At 37.2% G+C, this 22,126-nt stretch overlaps 1 protein-coding gene across 2 annotated transcripts in view; it reads left to right on the forward strand.

Annotated features, from left to right (window-relative positions):
- UBE2R2 (ubiquitin conjugating enzyme E2 R2) overlaps window positions 1-22,126 on the forward strand; it is a 115,471-nt gene that overhangs the window by 73,758 nt on the left and 19,587 nt on the right. The window contains exons 2-4 of one of the 2 annotated variants that reach the window (XM_042964144.1): window positions 10,070-10,156; window positions 20,475-20,543; window positions 21,638-21,735. In XM_042964144.1, the coding sequence (XP_042820078.1) occupies window positions 10,070-10,156; window positions 20,475-20,543; window positions 21,638-21,735 (254 nt within the window). The remainder of the gene's footprint in view (window positions 1-10,069; window positions 10,157-20,474; window positions 20,544-21,637; window positions 21,736-22,126) is intronic. The other variant, XM_007076568.2, reaches the window with a different exon arrangement.

Here is a 22,126-nt window from a genome sequence, read left to right on the forward strand (position 1 = left end):
TGTTTTTTTTTTAATTTTTTCTCTGTGCTGAAGTTCTCACTGTGTTCATCCATTCTTCTCCTGAGTTTGAGGAATATCTTTATAACCATTCTTTACACTCTTTATCTGAAGTGTTTATCTCCATTTCATTTAGTTCTTTTTTCTAGATTTTGTCTTGTTATTTTGTTTAGAACATATTCCTCCCTTTCCTTGTTTTGCCTAACTCTGTTTCTGTGTATTATTTAGATCAGTTATCCTGCCTCTTCTCACCTTTTCTAATATAAATACTTAATGCTAAAATTTTTCCTCTGAGTACTGCTTTAGGTGTCATAAATTTTCATGTCATGTTTCCATATTCAATGGAAATTCGAATTCAAACTTCAAAATGTTTTTTGTTTTAATTCAAAAAATTTTCTAATTAGCCCTTGGCTTCCTCTTTAAACCACAGGTTACTTGTTCTGTTATTTAATTTCCAAATATTTGGGTATTTCCAGTTTATTTATTTATTAATTTTTTATCTTTATCCTTGAGAGACAGAGAGACAGAGAGCATGAGTTGGGAAGGTGTAGAGAGAGAAGGAGACACAGAATCCAAAGCAGTCTCCAGGCTCTGAGCTGTGAGCACAGAGCCTGATGTGGGTCTTGAACCCACAGACCATGAGATCATGACCTGAGCTGAAGTCAGATGCTTAATCAACTGAGCCACCTAGGTACCCCTCCATTTTACTTTTTGTTAATGATTTCTAGTATAATTTAGTTGTGTTTGGAGGACATGCTTTGTATGATCTTCTTTTAAATTTGTTGATATGTTTTGTGGCCCAGAATATGACATATCTTGGTACATGTTTCATGTGTCCATGAAAAGGATGTTGTTGGTGCTGTATGGTCTTCTATATCCTTGCTAATTTATTGTCTGCTTCTACTTAGAAGGAGGGAGATGATGATGTCTTCAACTATAATTTAGGATTTTTTATTTTTATTTTCAGTGATATAACTTCCTAATTAGTTTGTATTCTAAAGCTCTTAGGTGCATACACTTTTAGAATTGTTACTTCTTCTTTGTGAATTGACCCCTTTAGTAACCAGATTGCCCTTTTCATCACTGACAGTATTCTTTATTCTAAAGTGTGCTTTCTCTCATATTTCATAAAGCCATTCCAACTTTATTCTTTTCCCTACCAGTTTTTCCACTAACATCCTTTTTTAATAAATTGTGATGTAATTTACATATCATAAAATTAACCCTTTCAAAGTATACAGTTCAATAGTTTCCTTCTATTCACAAGATTGTACAACCATCACCACCACCTAGTTCTAATATATTTCATCACCCTCAAAAGAAACCCTATACCCATTAGGAGTCACAATCCATTTTTCCCTACCAATCCTAATGTTCTTTTATTATACCTGGATCCAGTCCAGGATACGATATTGCATATAGCTGTTCCATCTCCACAGTCTCCTCCAATATTTGATGGTCTTTGTTTTTGCTTTTTTGTGACCTTGACAATCTTGAAAAGAACTGGTTAGATATTTTGTAGAATGTCTCTCAGTTTGGGTTTGTGTAATATTTTTTTTCATGATTAAACTGGGATTGTGAGTTTTGGGGTAAGAATACCACAGAGGTGAATTGTCTTTCTCACCATGTATCAGGGAGGTCATGATTTCCACGTGACTTAGCACCAGTGATGTTAACCTTGATCACTTGGTGTAGGTGGTGTCTGCAAGGTTTCTAACACTGTTAAAGTTAGTATTTCTTCGTTTCCATACTCTATTCTTAGGAAGGGAGTCATTAAGTCCAGCTCATGCTCATGGGAAAGGGAATTAAATTTTACTTTCTGAATGGGATATATCTACATAAACTTTCTGGAGTAGTACCGTAAGGAACTTATCCCATCTCCCCTTATATTTTTTCATTCAGTAGTTTATACCAATATGCATTCATTTATAGTAATTTTGTACTTCAGGTAATCACCCAGGACCATGAATTGTTTTAGTTTTGGCCATTAGGAGCTCTTTCAGGTTGGCTCCTATGTTCTTTTGACATATTTTTTCTTTAGCATGCCTTATTTTCACACAGTATAAGAGGCTCTAGGCTCATCCTGTATTTTCCTTGCCCCAGATCTAGAATCAAGTATTTCTCCGAAGAACTCTGGTTCCTTTTATTAGGGGATGGTAATTAAAAACCAAGATCCAAGGAACTGGATGTCCTTGTTGCTACTGGGTTGTGGCTACATTAGAGCTGCATTATTTTAAGATAAGTAGCTTTATTGTGATTGTTATTATTTATTTTATTTATTTTTATTTGAGAGAGAGCAGGAGCAGAGAAGGCAGAGGGAGACAGAGAGAATCCCAATCTAGTTCCACACTCAGCATGGAGCCTGAAATGGTGCTCAATCCCATAGCCCCAGGACAAGACCTGAGCTGAAATCAAGAGTTGGATGCTCAAAAAAAAAAAAAAAAAAAAAAAGAGTTGGATGCTCAACTGACTGAACCTCCAGGCCCCTCGTTGTGATTTTAATGCTCATATACATTTATTCATTCAAATTTTTTTAAAGTAATTTTTTAAAAAATGTTTTGAATGCTTATTTATCTTTGAAAGAGAGAGAGAGAGACAGAGCATGAGCAGGGGAGGGGCAGAGAAGGAGACACAGAATCTGAAGGAGGCTCCAGGCTCTAAGCTATCAGCACAGAGCCCGATGTGGGGCTTGAACCACAAATTGTGAGATCATGACCTGAGCCAAAGTTGGACGCTTAACCGACTGAGCCACCCAGGTGCCCCAAGAATATTAATTAGAGTTGTTTCAAATTCCCAGTCAGATAATTCTATGCTACATAACTCTAACCAAATAATCTATGCCATATTTGGTTGTGATAATTGCTCTGTCTCTTTATTTTTTCCTTTTTGTATGCCTTGTGATTTTTTTCTTGATAGTTGGATATGATGTACCCAGCTATAAGGAGCTCAGTAAATAGGCCTTAGTAAAATGGTAGTGAGGTAGTGGGTGGAGGAAGTGCATTCTATATTCCTATGATTAGGGCTTAGTCTCAGTGAGCCTTTGCCTCTGGACTGTGAGTTTAATCACAAGAGTTTTTCATTGTCTTCTTTTTTCTTCTTGTCTAACTGTGTTTGCTCTTTCTCAGGACTCTTTTGGCTATTCTGGGTCCCCTAAATTACAACCTTATATGAATTCTGGTACTAGCTTTTCCATTTCTATAAGGAAGGCAGCTGGAATTTCCATAAAATGATGTTGAATCTGAAGATCGGTTTGGGGAGGGTTGCCATCTTAACAGTATTAAGTCTTGCTGTCCATGAATATGCAATATCTTTCCATTTGTGTATGTCTTTAATTTCTTTCAACAGTGTTTTGTATTTTTCAGAGTATAAATTTTGTACCACTTTCATTAAATTTATTTTTAAGTGTTTTATTGTTTTGATGCTACTATAAGTGATATTTTCTTCATTTCATTTTCAGTTAATTAAATGATACTATATAGAAATATAATTGATGCTGTTATCTTGATCTTTTATCCTGCAACCTTGTTGAACCTGTTTACTTGTTCTGATGACTTTGGATTCTTTTGAATTTTTTATGTATAAGCTCATGTTCTCTGCAGATACATATAACTTTACTTTCTTTCCAACCAATCAGTATACATTTTATTTAATTTCCTTGCTCAATTGCCTTAGCTATCATCTCCAGTACAATGTTGAAGAGAAGTGGTGAGAGTGGTGAAAGCAGACATCCATGTCTTATTTCTGAAATTAGGGGGAAAGCGTTCAGTATTTCACTGTTAGATATGATGTTAGAGTTTTTTAAATCAATGCCCTTTACCAAATTGAGGGATTTCTCTTTTTGAGTGTTTTAAATTATTATGGGGTATTCAGTTTTTGAGTTCTTAGTGGTTGCCCTGGGGATTACAATCAATACCTTATAACTGTGGTAGTTCATTTAATACCATCTTAATTTCAATAGCATACAAAAATTTTGCTCCTAAACACACACATAGCCAACAGAACATGAAAAGATGTTCAACATCACTAATGCAAATCAAAACCACAGTGATATATAACCTCACACCTGTCAGAATGACTAAAATCGAAAACACAAGATGGGGTGCCTGAGTGGCTCGATTGGTTAAGCATCCAACTCTTGATTTCGGCTCAGGTCATGATCTCATGGTTTGTAAGATCGAGCCCTGGTTCAATCTCTGTCTCTCCCCCTCTTTCTACCCCTCCCCTGTGCTCTTTTGGGCACACTCTTTCTCTCTCAAAATAAATAAATGAACATCTTAAACAAAAAAAAAAAGAAACAAGTATTGGTAAGGGTGTGGAGAAAAAGGAACCTTTGTTGATAGAAATGCAAACTGGTGCAGCCACTGTAGAAAACACTGTGGAGATTCCTTAAAAAATTAAAAATAGGATGAATCACTATATGATTTAGTAATTCCACTACTGGGTATTTACCCAAAGAATATGAAAACACTAACTCAAAAAGATATATGCACCCCTATGTTTATTGCAGCATTATTTACAGTAGCCAGGTAAGGAAGCAACCCAAATGTCTATCCATAGATGAATGGATTAAGAAGATGTGGAGTGTGTGTGTATACGTTTACGCATGTGCACACACACAATGGAATATTACTTAGCTATAAAAAATAATGAAACTTGCCATTTGTAACAACTTGGATAGATCTAGAGGATGTATTGCTAAGTGAAATAAGTTACTCAAAGAAAGACAAATGCCATGTGATTTCTCTCATATGTGGAATTTAAGAAAGAAAACAAAAGAGACAAAAAAAGTAGACTATTTAATGTAGAGAATAAACAATTTGGTGGTTATGGGGGGAGGATGGGTGAAATAGGTGAAGGAGATTAAGAGTACAATTATTGTTTTGAGCACTGAGTAATGTACAGAATTGTTGAATCACTATGTTGTACTTCTGAAACTAATACAAACTATATGTTAATTATACTTGAATTAAAAAAATAAAAATAAAAAAATTTTAGCTCTTTACAACTCCGTCCCCTTTACTTTTTTCTTAATATTGCCATACAAATTACAACTTTATATATTATGTGCCCATCAACAAAAATTTTTTAAATATTTTTTAATGTTTTTATTTATTTTTGAGAGAAAGGGGGCGGGCAGATAGAGAGAGGGAGATACAGAATCCGAAGCAGGCTCCAGGCTCTGAGCTGTCAGCATAGAGCCCGGCCCGGGGCTCAAACTCACAGACTGTGAGATTATAACTTGAGCTGTGAAGTCAGATGCCTAACCAACCTAGCCACCCAGGCACCCCCATCAACAAAATTTTTAATTTTAGAGAGAGAATGAGCGTGCAAGCAGGGTAGAAGGGCAGAAGAAGAGAGAGAATCCCTCTCTCAGGTTCCACACTCAGTGCAGAGCCTGACATGGGCCTCAATCCCACAACCGTGGGTTCATGACCTGAGCAGAAATCAAGAGTCAGACACTTGGGATGTCTGAGTGGCTCAGTCAGGCAAGCGTCCACCTTCAGCTCAGGTCATGATCTCACAGTCAATGAGTTCGAGCCCCACATTGGGCTCTGTGCTGACAGCTTAGAGCCTGGAGCCTGCTTTGGATTCTGTGTCTCCCTCTCTCTGCCCCTCCCCCACTCATGCTCTGTCTCTCTCTGTTTCAGAAATAAACATTAAAAAAAACAAAAAAAAGAAAAGGAATCAGACACTCAACCGACTGAGCCATTCAAGTGCCCCAACACTTGTTTTTTATGTAATTGTTTTTTATGTAATTGTTTTTTAAAAAAAGGTTCTTAAATGTTTGAGAGACAGAAAGAGAAAGAGAAAGAGACCTAGTGAGGGAGGGTCAAAGAGAGAGGGAAACACAGAATCCGAAGCAGGCTTCAGGCTCCAAGCTGTCAGGGCAGAGCCCAATGTGGGGCTTGAACTCACAAACTGCAGGATTGTGACCTGAGCTGAACTTGAACAGTTAACTGACTGAGCCACCCAGGTGCCCCTGTAAATGTCTTTTAAATTAGATAGAAGGGAAAAAGAGTTATGAACCAAAAAATACATTTATAATTATGAGTTCTCAGTTTTCATGTATCTAATAATATTTTTTTAATTAAAAAAATTTTTTAATGTTTATTTTTTGAGAAACAGAGAGACAGATTGCAAGCAGAGGAGGGGCAGAGAGGTGGGGGGGAGACACAATCTGAAGCATGCTCTAGGCTCTGAACTGTGAGCACAGAGCCCAACGCAGAGCTCAAACTCACGAACTGTGAGATCATGACCTGAGCTGAAGTTGGACACTTAACCAATGGAACCACCCAGGTGCCCCTAATTTTTTTTAATGTTTATTTATTTTTGAGAGAGAGAGAGAGAGAGTGCGTGCAAGCAGGGGAGGGGCAAAGAGAGAAAGAGACACAGAATCCAAAGCAGCCTCCAGGCTGTGAACTGTCAGCACAGAGCCTGATCTGGGCCTCTAACCCACGAACCTTGAGATCATGACCTGAGCCAAAGTTGGACACTTAACTGACTGAGCCACCCAGGCGCTCCACACTTATCTAGTAATATCTTATTCATTTTATTTTATTTATTTTTAATTAATTCTATTTATTTTTTGTTTATTAGAGAGAGAGAGAGAGAGAGAGAGAGATGGAGTCCGAGTGGGGGAGGGGCAGAGAGAGACGGAGCACAGAATCTGAAGCAGGCTCTAGGCTCTGAGCTGTCAGCACAGAGCGGAACTTATGAACTCCGAGATCATGACCTGAACCGAAGTCAGACGCTTAATCGACTGAGCCACCCAGGCACCCCTATCTAGTAATCTTTTAATGCACCTTCAGTTTTTGAAGAAGAGTTTTGCTGGTTATGGAAATTTTGGTTGATAAGTTTTGTTCTTTCAGCACATTTAATGTCATTTTACTGCTTTCTGGCTTCCTAGTTTCTGATTAGAAATGATGTCTTATTGAGGACCCCTTGTGCTTGATCAATTGTGTCTCTTGCTGCTTTGAAGATTGCCTTTGGCTTTCAGTAGTGTTTGATGATGATATCTCTAAATGTGAATCTGAGTTGATTCTATTGGCAGTTTGTTGAACTTGTTTATGAGGCTTAATGTTTTTCATTAAAATTGGATTTTGGGGGCAGTTATTTCATCAAATATTCCTTTTTGCTCCTTTGTTTCCTTTCTTGCTGGGATTCCCAGTATGCATATGTTGGTATGCTTGTTAGTGTCCCACAGGTCTCTGAGGCATAGTTGTTTTTTTTATTTCTTAGATGAAATAACGTAAATTGATGTATCTTCAGTTTCACTGATTGTTTTTTCCTCTTGTTCAAATCTGTTCAGCCCATTTAGCTTTTTGTGGTTATTATAATTGTACTTTGCCACCCCAGAATTCCTATTGGGTTTTTCCCCCCCCTCAAAAGCTATTCCCTTTTTTTAATAATTTCTCTTCATTGATATTCTCAGTGTGCTGAGACCTTTTTCCCATACTGTCCTTAGTTCATTAGCCATGGCTTCCTTTAATCCTTTAAACATTTAATGCAGCTGATTTAAGAACTTGCCTGGTAAATTCAGTATCTGGACTTTGAGTTTCTATTGATCGGTTTTCTACCCTGTGTATGGGCCATACTTTGTGTTGTTTTCTTTCTTGCCATGTTCTATAGTATTGTGTTGAAAACTGGATGTTCGAGTAATACAATGTGGCAACAGAATTTTTTGTTGCCGTCATTTTAATTGTTTCCTTGCTTAGTGGCTTTTTTCTGACCCAATTCTGTTTTGTCTATATTCTTGTGTGTGTGTGTAAAATGTTTATTTAGTTTTGGGGGGGGGGGTGGGTAGACAGAGGATCTGAAGCAGGCTCTGTGCTGACAGCAGAGAGCCTGATGTGGGGCTCAAACTCACGAACTGTGAGATCATGACGTGAGCCAAAGATGGACGCCTAACCGACCTAGCCCCCCAGGCACCCCTGTTTTGTCTATATTCTTATATGTGGCCAGTAAAGTCTCCACTTGGTTAGTTTAATGATCAGCTAATGATTGGACAGCAATTTCCTTAGTTTGATTTGATTTGATTTCCTGGTACCAAGAAGTCTCCTGGGCATTATAAGAGGAGTTCATATTGAATGAAGCATGCCTTTAACACTCAGTTATGCAGTTTTGAAATCTGCGTTAGCCTTTCCCTCCTCCTTGTACAGATCCTTCAGTATAGCCAGAGATGCCAGTTTAGGGCCTTCTGATGAATTCTCATGACTTTCCTGAGCATGTGTAGAGCCTGGGCATACACAGCCCTATATGGGCCAGTATTCTAGATTCTTGGGAATTTGTTAGAGTTTTTCAAAGTCCTTATGCACATCTCATATCCTTACTTTTCCTCTTTTTTTTTTTTTTAATGTTTGTTTATTTTTGGGAGATCACAAGTGGGAAAGGGGCAGAGAGAGGGGGACAGAGGATCCGAAGCAGGCTTTTCACTGACAGCAGCAAGCCCAGTGAGGGGCTTGAACTCACCAACAGTGAGATCATAACCTGAGCTAAAGTCAGATGGTTAATCGACTGAGCCACTCAGGTGCCCCTAAATGTTTATTTTTGAGAGACAGCGCAAGCACAGGAGGGGCAGAGAGAGAGGAAGACAGAGAATCCGAAGTGGGCTCTGCACTGACAGCAGACAGCCTGATGCGGGGCTCAGACTCAGGAACAGTGAGATCATGACCTGAGCCAAAGTCGGACGCTTCATGGACTGAGCCATCTAGTCGCCCCTGTCCTTGCTTTTCTCATTAAATTTTTTGGTTAGTCTGTTGTTTGACCTAACAAGCAGCTTTAAAGTTCAGCATTTGCCTGTCGTTGTTGTTAGCAAACACACCCCATGGCAAGTTATTTTGACACTGCCCAAGCTATAGATCAGGTCAAATGTAGACAGTCTTGCAAGTGAATTTTTCCAGGGAACCATCAAAAATGTCAGGTAGTGACAGTTCTTTGGGATTAAGGCTTGGAAGAAATTTCAGCACATTCTGTGACTGCTTGTCTTCACTTTGAATGTGATATGTTAGTTTTAATTACCATAGCTCCTGGAGAGCAGGTCATGGGACTGGGACAAGTTAAAACACCACAAAGTTCCACTGTTCTTACTGAGGGTCAGCTCTTTTTCTTGAATAGAGACTCCTTGAATTATTGCAAACCTTTGGTTATTTTCTACATTCTGAAGAATTGAGTCTTAAAATTTTTGCCAATTTTCTTATTGCTTTTATCAAGAGAAGAATTTTTGAGGGTCCTGACTTGCTATGTTTACTGGGTTTTGTAGCTTATTTAGTCTTAGCTTGTCCTTTCCATCCCTTTCTCAGGCTCTTTTACTATACTGTTAAATGAGTGTCTTTCTGGGTTTCTTCATATTTGAAATATGGTATACTGCCAAGGATAGTCACTGCAGTTATTTATAATAGCAAAAGAGTAAGAAACAACCCAAATGTCCCAAAATACAGAAATCATTTATTTAAAATGATTTATCTAACATCCATATGATGGAATGTTACACAGATACTAACAATCATCTATTTAGAGACTATTTTGTAGGAAAATGTATGATACGGATGGGGAAAAATTATAAAATTCAGTATATTCAAATTTTTGAAAATAAGTTTTGTAAAGAAACAAACATGTATATACCAAAAAAACTGCTGGAAGGAGCTGTATCAAAATATTAGCATTTATTATTTCCGGGTAGTATTTAAATCAGGTGAGTTATAAATAATTTTTGTTCTGTATTATGTACCATAAGGTTGTATTAGTTATTTTTTGTGTTAAAAATAAATGTAGCAATTAGTATGACATACCTGTACCTATTACTATTTTTCACTCATATTAATGTAATGAAAAATTATTTTACTGTTGAGTTTGGGTGATTTAATATAAGCTCTTATGAATATTTGAAAAAACGCTATAAGAACATTAATAGTAACTCTGACATTGGGGCTAACAAAATGTATATGAGTAGTTGTTAATCCTAAGAGTTTACTCATAGAAAGTTTTATTTCACTGGGATATAATAGGGTGAATTATTAGGCAGATGAAAAACCTAGAGTCTCATTTATTAGCATTTCATTTTTTTCCTTTTCAGGCGCATATTAAATTTCCTATTGACTACCCGTATTCACCACCTACCTTCAGATTCTTGACCAAAATGTGGCACCCCAACATTTATGAGGTAAGAGACGTATGTTGTGAATTTCTCTGAAGATTCATTTTTTAGATACAGTCCTGCAAAATAACCTATGCATCTCAGTATGCTGTGGTAGTTATGCTGTAGCCACAAGGGAGTATTCATGGTTCCCCACTTGTAGTTACTAGTCTCTAGTTTAATTGTTCCAAATTGAAGGTTGTTTCATAATACCGGTGTATTCTACACATAGATATGTTTATATATAATATATATAAAGCTTAAAATTTTTTTTAAGCTTATTTATTCTGAAAGAGTATGATTGGGGTAGAGGCAGAGAGACAGGGAGAGAGAATTCCAAGCAGGCTCTATGCTGACACAGCACAGAGCCCAACAAGGGGCCCAAACCCACAAATTGTGAGATCATGACCTGAGCCAAAATCAAGAGTTGGATGCTTAACCACCTGAGCCACCCAGGCAACCCTAGATTTTTTTTTTTAAGAGAGAGGGGCATGCAAGCAGGGGAGAGGGGCAGAGGGAAAGAGAGAGGTAATCTCAAGCAGGCTTCATCCTCAGCATGGGGCCTGATGTGAGGCTTGATCCCATGACCCTGGGATCATGACCTGAGCCAAAATCAAGAGTCTGGTGCTCAACCAACTGAGCCACCCAGGGACCCCTATTATATTTAAGATTGAGACTTTGAATCATTGTTGCTATTCCTAAGATTATACTGCCTAGGTGTTAAGATTGGCATTTTAAAAATTTAGTGTATAAAGTCATACAAATTATTATCCTCTAGCTTCACAGCAAGGGTCACCTGTTGCTATGATCACAGATTGAGCTTCTCAGGGGAATTTATCCTACTACATTTGGACTGGCCTCCTTTTAGTAATTGCTTCAGAGCAGTTGAGAACCTCTTTTAGAATAAATCCAAGGTGAGGTTCTTCTACGGAACATTTCACATGCCTGAGGGAGTGATTTCTAGTTTTGTTGGTGAAAGACACTTAGCTTTGGGCTAATCTATAACCATGCTGGAATGATGCATTTTGTTTCTCAGGATCATTATGTAAAGGACCTCTAAAATATCCTTATAGTCCACTCCTTTACCATTTTGTAATCTTTTTCATTGTATTAAGGCTCTGAGGTGGTCTTACTTTATTGAAGCTGTGGACCATGCATTAAAATTCCTTTTTAAAATTTGCAGCCTTAGTCATATAGTCCCTTCTTTTGCTCTGGTGGATATTGGGAAGCTCCTTTGCTCCAGAAACAGAGCAACATAATGCTTGTAGGCAAGAAATGAAGAACTTGCTCTAGAGCTCTGAACCCTGAATTTGGATCTCCATATAAATCAGCACACTGGAGCAAGCAGCTTTATTGTTTTACACAACTTACTTTTTCTTCGAGGCATTATCTTTGCCTTTCTTTTCTTTAAACAAGACAAACTGGTGCTCAAAAGGTGATGTGTAGTTACATTTCCAGAAATAAGCTCCCAGAATTTGTTTTCTTTAATGTCTTTAGTATTTGAGATAATCACAATATTTATAAACAATAGTGAATACCTTAACACTATTCTGTATAACAGAGTTACCCCTTGTAGGAGATAGACTATAGAAACAATTCACTGTTTAAGAAGTTCAAAACGAGTTCAGCGCACGTAGAAATACTTCTGTGTTTCTGTCCATGTAGTATTTATGGATTTTATATAGCATGAGTGAAGTGAGAAGACTCAAGCTTTTGTTTTGCTATTAAGAACTAATTCACCTAAAAGCCATGTATTCACTTGTTTCCATTCTGAAGTTACCTAATCCCAAACTCCTCTCAAAGAGAAACAAAAGGGGCGCCTGGGTGGCTCAGTCGGTTGAGCGTCTGACTTCAGCTCAGGTCATGGTCTTGCAGTTCAGGAGTTTGAGCCCCGCGTCGGGCTCTGTGCTAACAAACCGTCCCCTGCTCATGCTCTGCGTCTGTCTCTCAAAAATAAATAAATGTTAAAAAAAAAAAAAAGAAACAAAAAACAAGGAAAAGGATTCAAAACTGTGAAGGAATAAAGTGTATGTAAACTTCCCTTTCCACTATTTTTTCACTATTAAAGTAGACTAGTTCTCTTAAGACTTAGCATTGGATCATTATTTTTTAAAAAGTTTTTTTCATATTCATAATTAAATTTTCAATGGGAAAATAATTCATTCGTATCTTATAAATATGCAGTTGTTTTCCATGCCACAAATGTTTTCTTTTTAATTTTTTTAATGTTTATTTAGTTTTGAGAGACAGAGACAGAGCACGAGTAGGGGAGGAACAGAGAGAGAAGGAAGCACAGAATCTGAAGTAGGCTCCAAACTCTGACCTGTCAGCACAGAGTCCTGACGTGGGGCTCAAACCCATGAACCACGAGATCATGACCTGAGCCAAAGTTGGATGCTTGAGCGACTGAGCCACCCAGGAGCCCCTAATGTTTTCTTTTTAAAGAAGTGATAAAGCGCGGTTAGGAATTTAATTTGATACAGTCATGGTGGTCATAAGAGACTTATAGGGCTCCTGGTTGGCTTAGTCAGCAGTGCGTGTGACTCTTGATCCTTGGGGTTGTGAGTTCAAGCCCTACTTTGAGTGTAGAGATTACATAAAAAAATAAAATCTTTGGGGTGCCTGGGTAGCTCAGTGGGTTGATCGTCTAACTCTTGATTTAGGGTCATGGGATTGAGCCCCATGTCAGACTCTGCACTGAGTATGCAGCCTGCTTGAGATTGTCTCTCTCTCTCTCTTTCTCTCTGCTCGTACACTCTGTCTCTAAAATGAAATGAAACAAAATAAAATAAATCTTTAAAAAACAGAGAGAGACTCTTCTCACATAAGTTAATTTATCTTTGCTACACTTTGGAAATGATTATCAGAATTGAACTTTTTGAGGGCCTATGTCTGTATTTGTGATTCTAAAGGTTGGGGCTCATGTTTCTTGGCCAAAGGGATATTCTTGTTGGTTGTTGCTCTCACCTACCTGCGTTGTCACCTGTGGTAGACACGTGGTGGACCTTGAGGTCAAATTGCTGTAGTCGTCAAAATGTTTACTGCAGTGTTATTTATAATAGAATTAGAGATGGGGGAGGGGCAGTGAAACAACCCAATCAAAAATACAAAAGTAGAAGACTATTCAAATGCCAGAAAAAGGGACTTGATGAAAGAGTTTTGGGAAGGTTCCTGGGTAGCCCAGTCAGTTAAGCGTCTGACTCTTGGTTTCAGCTCAGGTCATGATCTCACGGTTCATGTGTTGGAGCCCTGTGTCAGGCTCTGTGCTGACAGCTCAGAGCCTGAAGCCTGCTTTGGATTCTTTGTCTCCCCCTCTCTTTGTCCCTCCCTGCTCACGCTCTGTCTCCGTCTCTCTCTCTCAAAAATAATCATTAAAAAAAAAAGTAAAAAAATAAACTTAAAAGAAGTTTTTGCTACATTAACTTCACAAGCATTAAAAATAAATATTGTAGAGACTATTATTGTTAGAAAATAAGTTATAATGTTATTTTTTTTAAATAACTTTTTAAAGTTTATTTTTATTTATTTTTAAAAGATAGAGAGTGAGCAGGGGAGGAGCAGAGAGGGAGACAGAATCCCAAGCAGGCTTCACTCTATCAGCGCAGAGCCCACTGTGGGGCTTGAGCTCAAAATCTGTGAGATCATGACCTGAGGTGAAACCAAGAGTCAGACACTTAACTGACTGAGCCACCCAGGTGCCCCTATTATGTGAAGTTTTAAAAATCACAAGAGCTTTTGTTATAGTTTTGCTAAATACATTAATGTACACATTACTACAGCCCCAAAAGAAGTAAACGCTGCAGTATATATGAATGAATTTAATTATTTTAACATTACCTTTATCATTGCCATATTTGTGAAATTTATAAATATCAAGGGGGAACTTGGAGAACAAAGGAAATTTAATATGAACTTGTCACCAGTGATTGTACTACTATGTATCTATTCCTGTCTACTTTGTAATATGTTGAGTGAACTCAAAAATAGTTTCATGGTTACATGTAACTGCGTTCTCAGAAGTAGACAGCCAACAAACTCCATTTGCCTGGCCATGTATTAAAATGAGGCTTTCATACACCCTGTAATGCACTGTGAACTTTACAGCTATGGCAACTCAGAATCTCTCTGTTCTTTAGAATTTAGTAAATAAAAAATAATTTTTTTTTTTAGAATAGACTAATTTTTAGAGTAGTTTTAGATTCACTGCAAAATTGAGTGGAAAGCACACACTATTTGATCTTTTTAGTACTAGTGAGTTGTGAAACACAGTATGAAGCTTTACTTAAAAAACATAATAGGGGCACCTGGCTAGCTCAGTCAGAAGAGCATGTGACTCTTGATCTCGAGGTTGTGAGTTTGAGCCCCATGGTGCATGTAGAGGTTACTTAAATTTTTTAAAAAAGTAAAAATATAAAGATTTCAGATTTTTTTTTTTTTTTTTACGAAGGAGTATACAAGTCATTTTTCCTATATAGTGTGCACAGGTAAATGTCAACCAGTGCAGTCATGAAATGAAAGTTCACGTATGTTGGTGTCTTTTAGTCTGCTTGACAGCCAGTAATAAAATATTTTGCTGTTTCACTTATGGTTCTGGTTCTGAAGAGTTATTCTTCATTCTAGAACCCAGATTATTCTCAAATCATTATACTAATTTGTATAGCTTCCAGCATTATAAAGAAGTATCAATTTGGCTACTATTCCACTATCATTAGGGCATGGTATGTTTAAATATTATTGTTTTAATAATGATTAAAAATAGACCCTACTGTTTTAATATGCTTTTCCTAAGTCATGTTGTCTTAGCTTGGGCTGCTATAACAGTACCATAGAGGGGATGACTTAAAGAAAAGAAATATATTTTCTCACAGAATAGGAAGCTAGAAGTCCAAGATCGAGGTGCCAGCATGGTTAGTTTCTGAAGACTCTTCTGCTTTATCTCTCTGTCCTTAGAAGGCTTGAGTAAAGAACAGGCTAGCTGTCTGGTATCTTATATAAGGTTTTTTGCCAAGTCTGCAGAACCATAACTGTTTGGAATAATAAAGTTTAGGCTTTGTAAGTGTTGAATGGGCCTAATTACACATAGTTTATGATCTTTGTAATTATTTAGATGGATGGTATGCATTAGGAGTGAAAATGGTTGAGACCTTTAATCAGCTTTTTAAAAGTTGAAAGAACTGCATATATCCAAGAGTCCTGTACAGTAAAGCTCTAGTCATCAATTATATTTTAGCATTAAGAAAAGACCAGATAAAAGCAACAACAACGATGTGTTAGCGAGGGTTCTCCAGAGAAACAGAACCAATAGGATATATAGAGATATGTATTAGAAGAGGTTTATTTATAGGAGTTGGCTCATATGGTTATAAAGTCTAAGAAATAGCACAGTCTCTGCAAGCTGTAGAACCAAGAAAGCCAGGAGTATAATTCAGATTGAATCCAGAAGCCTGGAAACTAAGGAGCTGCATGTGTATGTCCTAGAATACCAAGGCCCAAGAACCCAGAGTTCCAGTGTTCCAGGTTAAGAGAGAATCTCTTTTGCCTGTTTGTTGTGTTCAGGACCTCAACAGATTGGATGATGCCTGCCCCATTAGGATACTTACTCCAGTTAGGGTGGATATTCCTTACTCAGTCTACTGATAGAAATTCTAGTATCTCCTGGAAACACCCTCACAGACACACCCTGAAGGAATGTTTTACCAGCTGGGATCTGGTTTGTAAGTAATCTGTGACAAGCAAGATTTAATATATATTTATGTAGTTATATTCATGGATTTGCAGATCTTATGCATTCTCTATAACTTTAAGGTACAGGAAAAAGGTTTTTCTAGGCAGTGATGTGCCCAAATTTGGCTTCATATCAGAATCCTGTGGAGAAGTTGTTACGAATAAAGAATACTGGAGATTTCAGTTTAATTGGATTTGGAGAGGGCCTAGGCTAGATAGCCTTCACTTTACGTTTTACAGCTGCCGTTCTAGAGACTTAGAACTTCCCCCATCCTTTTTATTTTATTTTTTTTTAATTAAAAAAAAAAATTTTTTTTAACGTTTATTTATTTTTGAGACAGAGAGAGACACAGCATGAACGGGGGAGGGGCAGAGAGAGAGGGAGACACAGAATCGGAAGCAAGCTCCAGGCTCTGAGCCATCAGCCCAGAGCCCGACACGGGGCTCGAACTCGCGGACCACAAGATCGTGACCTGAGCTGAAGTTGGACGCTTAACCGACTGAGCCACCCAGGCGCCCCCCCCATCCTTTTTAAAATAATAATTTATTGAGGTGAAATTCACATCATAAAATTAACCATTTAGGGGCTCCTGGGTGGCTCAGTTGGTTGAATATCTGACTTTTGATCTCGGCTTAGGTCATGATCTCACAGTTCATGAGATCGAGCCCTGTGTTGGGCTCTGTGTTGACAGCATGGAGCCTGCTTGGGATTCTCTCTCCCTCTCTTTCTGCCCCTCCCCCGCTCACTCTCACTCTAAAAAATTAACTGTTTATTATTTTTTAAATGTCTATTTATTTTTGAGAGAGAGGGACAGAATGTGAGCAGGTGAAGGACAGAGACAAAGGGAGACACAGAATCCAAAGCACGCTCCAGGCTCTGAGCTGTCAGCACAGAGCCTGACGTGGGGCTCAAACCCACAGACTGTGAGATCATAACCTGAGCCGAAGTTGGTCACTTAACCTGACTGGGCCACCCACACGCCCCTAAAAAATTAACTGTTTAAAGTGAACGTAATTCAGTGACATTTAGTACGTGGTCCCAGTGTTGTGCAGCTAACACCTCTATTTATAAAGTATTCCCATCACTCCTGCATAAAACACTTTACGCACAATGCACTTTCTCTCCATTCCATTTCACTCTAGTCCTAGTCTCTGACAATGACCACCCAGCTTTCTGTCTGTATATGTTTGTCTATTCTGGATATTTCTTATAAATGGAATCATGCAATATGTGACCTTTTGTGTCTGGCTTTCATTTAGCCAATTTTCTCCATGTTGTAACATGTAGCAGTACTTCATTTCTCTTTATGGTTGGATGATATTCAATTGTATCTATCCATCTGTTGATGGACATTTGATCTTTGTCCACATTTTGGATGTGAGAATAGTGCTGCTGTGCCCGTGTGTATATATGTACTTGTCTAAGTCCTTCTTTCAGTTCTCTTGTTTATATACCTAGAATTATGGTATCAAATAGGTAATTTTGTATTTTACTCTTTGAGGTACTACCAGACGGGTCTCCAACAGATGAACCATTTCACATTCCCACCAGTAATGGATGAGGGTTCCTGTTTCTCCACGTCCTTACTAACACTTGTTATTTTTCATTTTTGTTTCAATTATAGCCATCCTAAGGGATGTAAAGTGATATCTTATTGTCATTTTGATTTGCATTTCCCTAATGACTAATGATGTTGAGCATGCTTTCATGTGTTTATTGGCTATTTATATATCATCTTTGGAGAAATGTTTGTTCACGTCCTTTGCCCATTTTTAATAGACTAGTTTATCTTTTTGTCTTTGAGTTGTAAGAGTTCTATATAATTAAGGATATTAAACACTTACCGAATACATGACTTGGAGATATTTCCTTCTTATCTGTAGGTTGTCTTGTCATTTTCTTGATAATTTTCTTTGCACAAAGGTTTTTCATTTTGATAAAGTCTGGTTTATTGCTCATGCTTTTGGTGTCATATCTAAGAATCCATTGCCATATCCAAGATCATGAAGATTTACTCCTATGTTTTGTTTTGGTTTTTAAAGAGTTTTATAATTTTAGCTCTTAGATCTTCCATTTTGAGTTAATTTTGTATATGGTATGAGATAGGAATCCAACTTCATCCTTTTGTTCTTGAAAATTCAGTTATCCCAATTCATTTGTTGAAGAGACTGTTTTTTCCCCATAGAATGGACTTAGCATCCTCATCAAAAATCAATTGGCCATAGATGTATGTGCTTATTTATGGACTCTCAGTTCTGTTTTATTGGTCTGTAGGTCTCTCATTATGCCAGTCCTAAACTGTCTTGTTGATTATAGGTTTATAGTAAGTTTTGAAATCAGGAAGTGTGAGTCTTTGATTTTACTTTTTTTTTTTTTCTTTAAGATTGTTTTTTGCTATTGTAGATCCCTTAAATTTCTATATAAATGTTAGGATCAGGTTTTCAATTTCTGGCAAGGGGAAGCCAGGATTTTGATTAGGATTCCACTGAAACTGTAGATCAGACTGGGGAATAGTTAGTGTCATGTTATCATGAAGTCTTTCCACTTACGAACCCAGGATGTATTTATTTAGGTCTTTAACTTCCTTGAGCTGTGTTTTATAGTTTTCTGTGTACAAGTCTTTCACCTCCTTGGTTAGATTTATTCCTAGGTTGTGTTTTGTTCTTTTAGATTTCATTGTAAATGGAATTGTTTTCTTAATATCCTTTTTAGGTTATCCTGTTTAGGTTATTGCTGGTATTTAGAAATAAACCTGATATTTGAATGTTGATCTTATGTCCTACAACTTTGCTGAATTTGTTTACTTGCTTTAGTGCCTTTCTTGTGAATTCTTTGGAATTTTCTTTGTCATTTTTGAAATAATTTTTCTTTTTCCTTTCCACTTAGTATGTCTCTTACTGCTTTTTCTTGTCTAATGCTCTGGTTAGAATTTCCAGGACAGTGTTAAATAGCAGTGGTAAAAATAGTTATCATTGTCCTGTTTTTTGTTTTTTTTAAATGTTTTTAAAATTTGAGAATGAGAGAGCATGAGTCAGGGAAGGGCAGAGAGAAAGAAGGAGAGAGAATCCCAAGCAGGCTCCACGCTGTCAGAACAGAGCCCCACGCGGGGCTTGATGTAACATACTGTAAGATCATGACATGAGCTGAGATCAAGAGTCGTTTGCTTAACTGACTGAGCCACCCAGGTACTCTAATCCTTGTCCTATTGATCCTTGGAGGGAAAGATTTCACCATTTACTATAATGCTAGCTGTGGACTTTTTTTAAAAATGCCCCTTATAATGTTAATAGTTCTGTTTATCGTTTTTTGAGTGTTTTTATCATGAAAATATTAGGTTTTGTCAAATGGTTATTTATTTTGAGAGAGAAAGCACAGGGAATCCCAAGCAGCCTCTGCTGTCCGTGCAGAGCCCGACATGGGGCTCCATCACACAAACCGTGAAATCATGACCCAAGCCAAGATCAAGCGTTGGATGCTTAACTGACTGATCGACCCAGGTTCCCTCAGATGCCCATCTTTTAATTTGTTGTTTCTAAGTAGAAATCTATATATGTCGTTCCACTACTCAGAAATTTTATGTATATACATATTAAACTCTGAACAAAGTAGCATATTCCTCTGGTCTAATTTTTGTACCATATATTTATTTCATTACCAGTGGGTTCTTCACTACTGTGGTGGGTAGAATAATGGTCCTTCAGAGATGTCCATATCCCTGGACATTCCAGTCCCTAGAACCTATGGTATGTTAGCTTATATGTTAAAGAAAAGTTAAAGTTGCTAATCATTAGCTGACCTTAAAATAAGGAGATTATTCTGGATTATCTGGGTGGGCCCAATGTAACCCAAAGAGTCCTTTAAAGTAGAAGAGGTAGGCAGAAAATGAGAGTGAGAGATAGGACTATGGAAGAAAGGCTCAGAGAAATGTAACACTTTTTGCTTTGAGGATTAGAGGAAGGGGGCCAAGACCAAAGGAGTGTGGGTAGCCTTTAGAAGCTTAGAAAGGGCAAGGAAAGAGAGTGTGTCTTAGAGGCTTCAGGAAGGAGTGCATTAATGCTGACACATTGAATTTAGCCCTGTTGGAACAGTGTCAGACTTTGACTATAGAAATGTAAAATAATAATTTTTTTGTTTTGTTTTAAGCCACTAAGTTTGTGGTGATTTGTTAGAGTAGCAACATAAAATAAATACAACTACCCAAGCATATTTTGTTCGACTGTTTATGATGTTGGTTTATTTATCTAGGCTAACTGATGTCTAAATTTCTCTTAAGTTGTTAAAATTGTACTTCTTACTCAAAATCCATCTCAAAGCTTTCTGAAACAATAAGCCTTTTGTTCTTCCACACTAATATCCCAGTTTCTCTCGTGATTTCTGTTGTGCCTTCTTCTTTTTTTTTTTAACCTTCCTCATAGCATCTAATGATAATACAGAGTTTTAGAATTTAGTATTTGGTATTGATTTTATTAAAATTTTATTCTCCTTTTAAAAATACTCTGTTACCTTGATGTGGTTGTGTATTTTATGTGTGTGTCTAAATTTGGGTTGTATGTGTAAGATTTTTACACTTTCTGTAGTTATATTTCTGTTTAAAATTTTGAATTTTATCTTTCATTTTAGACTGAGATTGGTGACTATATCTTACTCAGCCTTGTCTTTTCTATTGAAAAACAGTCTGTGATGCATATGGTAGGCAATACATATGTGTTTGACTTAAATGTACATGTGAATTAGGTCCTATAATTTAAATTTATGAACCAAAATATTATAACCATAGTGATGAGTTTTATCCATATCCTGAGGGAGTTAAAATTATATTGTTGGGAGGCATATTTTTAGTTTATATAAACCATAATTATTAAAACCATTGATTGATGTTACAAGTGATTTTAGCATCTCTCTAGGCAGATTTTAAGCAAGGCAAATTTGAGGGGGATTTGTTTGTTTCTTTTTATGTACTTTAGGTTCAGATGTATCTGAAAATAAAGATACTTTGTTGCTTCTCAGGACTCTTGGATCTCAGTTCATCATGTTTGTCTATTTTTAAATGAGTTTTTTTAGAAAGATGGTGCTACAAGGCAAACCATAACAGACTCTTAAATACAGAGAACAAACAGGGTTGATGGGGAGGGTGGGAGAGAAGGGAAACTAGGTGATGGGCATTAAGGAGGGCATTTGTTGGGATGAACACTGGGTGTTGTATATAAGTGATGAACCACGGGAATCTACCCCCAAAACCAAGAGCACACTGTACACACTGTATATTAGCCAAATTGACAATAAAAATAAATAAACAAATAAGTAAATAAGTAGTGCTACTTTTTAAACTAAGATATATCTGGGGGATTAGAATGAATATTTGTAATATAAAAACTACTTAATTCTTTCTTTAAAACTTTTTTTTAATGTTTATTTTTGAGAGATAGCGATTAACAGTGTGAGTGAGGGAGGGGCAGAGAAAGAAGACGACACGGAATCCAAAGCAGGCCCCAGGCTCTGAGCTATCAGCACAGAGTCTGACACGGGGCCCCGAACCCACAAATGTTGAGACCGTGACCTGAGCCGAAGTCAGACACTTAACTAACTGAGCCACCCAGGTGCCCCAAAAAAGTACTTAATAATTCTTTAACATTGATTGCAAACATGAAGAAAAAGAATTGTTTTCTCCCCTTATGATGAGAAAACAAGTTTTCTACGAATAAAAGAAAATTTAGCAGAACTGATATCCCTTTTTTATATCATATTTTTGAGTGCTTTCTAAATGTGATGTTTGTGTCTCATAGAATGGAGATGTATGCATTTCGATTCTTCATCCGCCTGTAGATGACCCACAGAGTGGAGAACTGCCCTCCGAAAGGTGGAATCCTACTCAGAATGTCAGGTAAGGGGCTACATAAGGAATAATCTGGTTTTTAGATGGCTCTTAAGATTGGATATTATCTTTTAACAAGTACAAAAGAATCCTTTCTGTACTTTGTTGTTTTTGTTTTTTGCTAGAGCTTTAAGTAACATGTATGCATCATTTTGAAGAGTCCCACTTACAGAGCAGTAATGCATATTTTACTCATTTCTTTATGTTCATCTTGAAAGAATTTTTCTAGTGTGACTTCTTCCTCTTAACATTATTTAAGTTCCATCCTGCATCTTTGGATCTTGTGATGCCCATGTTTGGATGAGTTGCTTCCTTATTCTAGGGTTCTTACTATATTTTGCAGAGAAATCTATCATATAAGTCTTTACAAACTTCAAATGACTTTATGTTGTACTACTTT

Source organism: Panthera tigris, chromosome D4, assembly GCF_018350195.1.
Source record: "Panthera tigris isolate Pti1 chromosome D4, P.tigris_Pti1_mat1.1, whole genome shotgun sequence".
Lineage (NCBI taxonomy): Eukaryota > Metazoa > Chordata > Mammalia > Carnivora > Felidae > Panthera > Panthera tigris.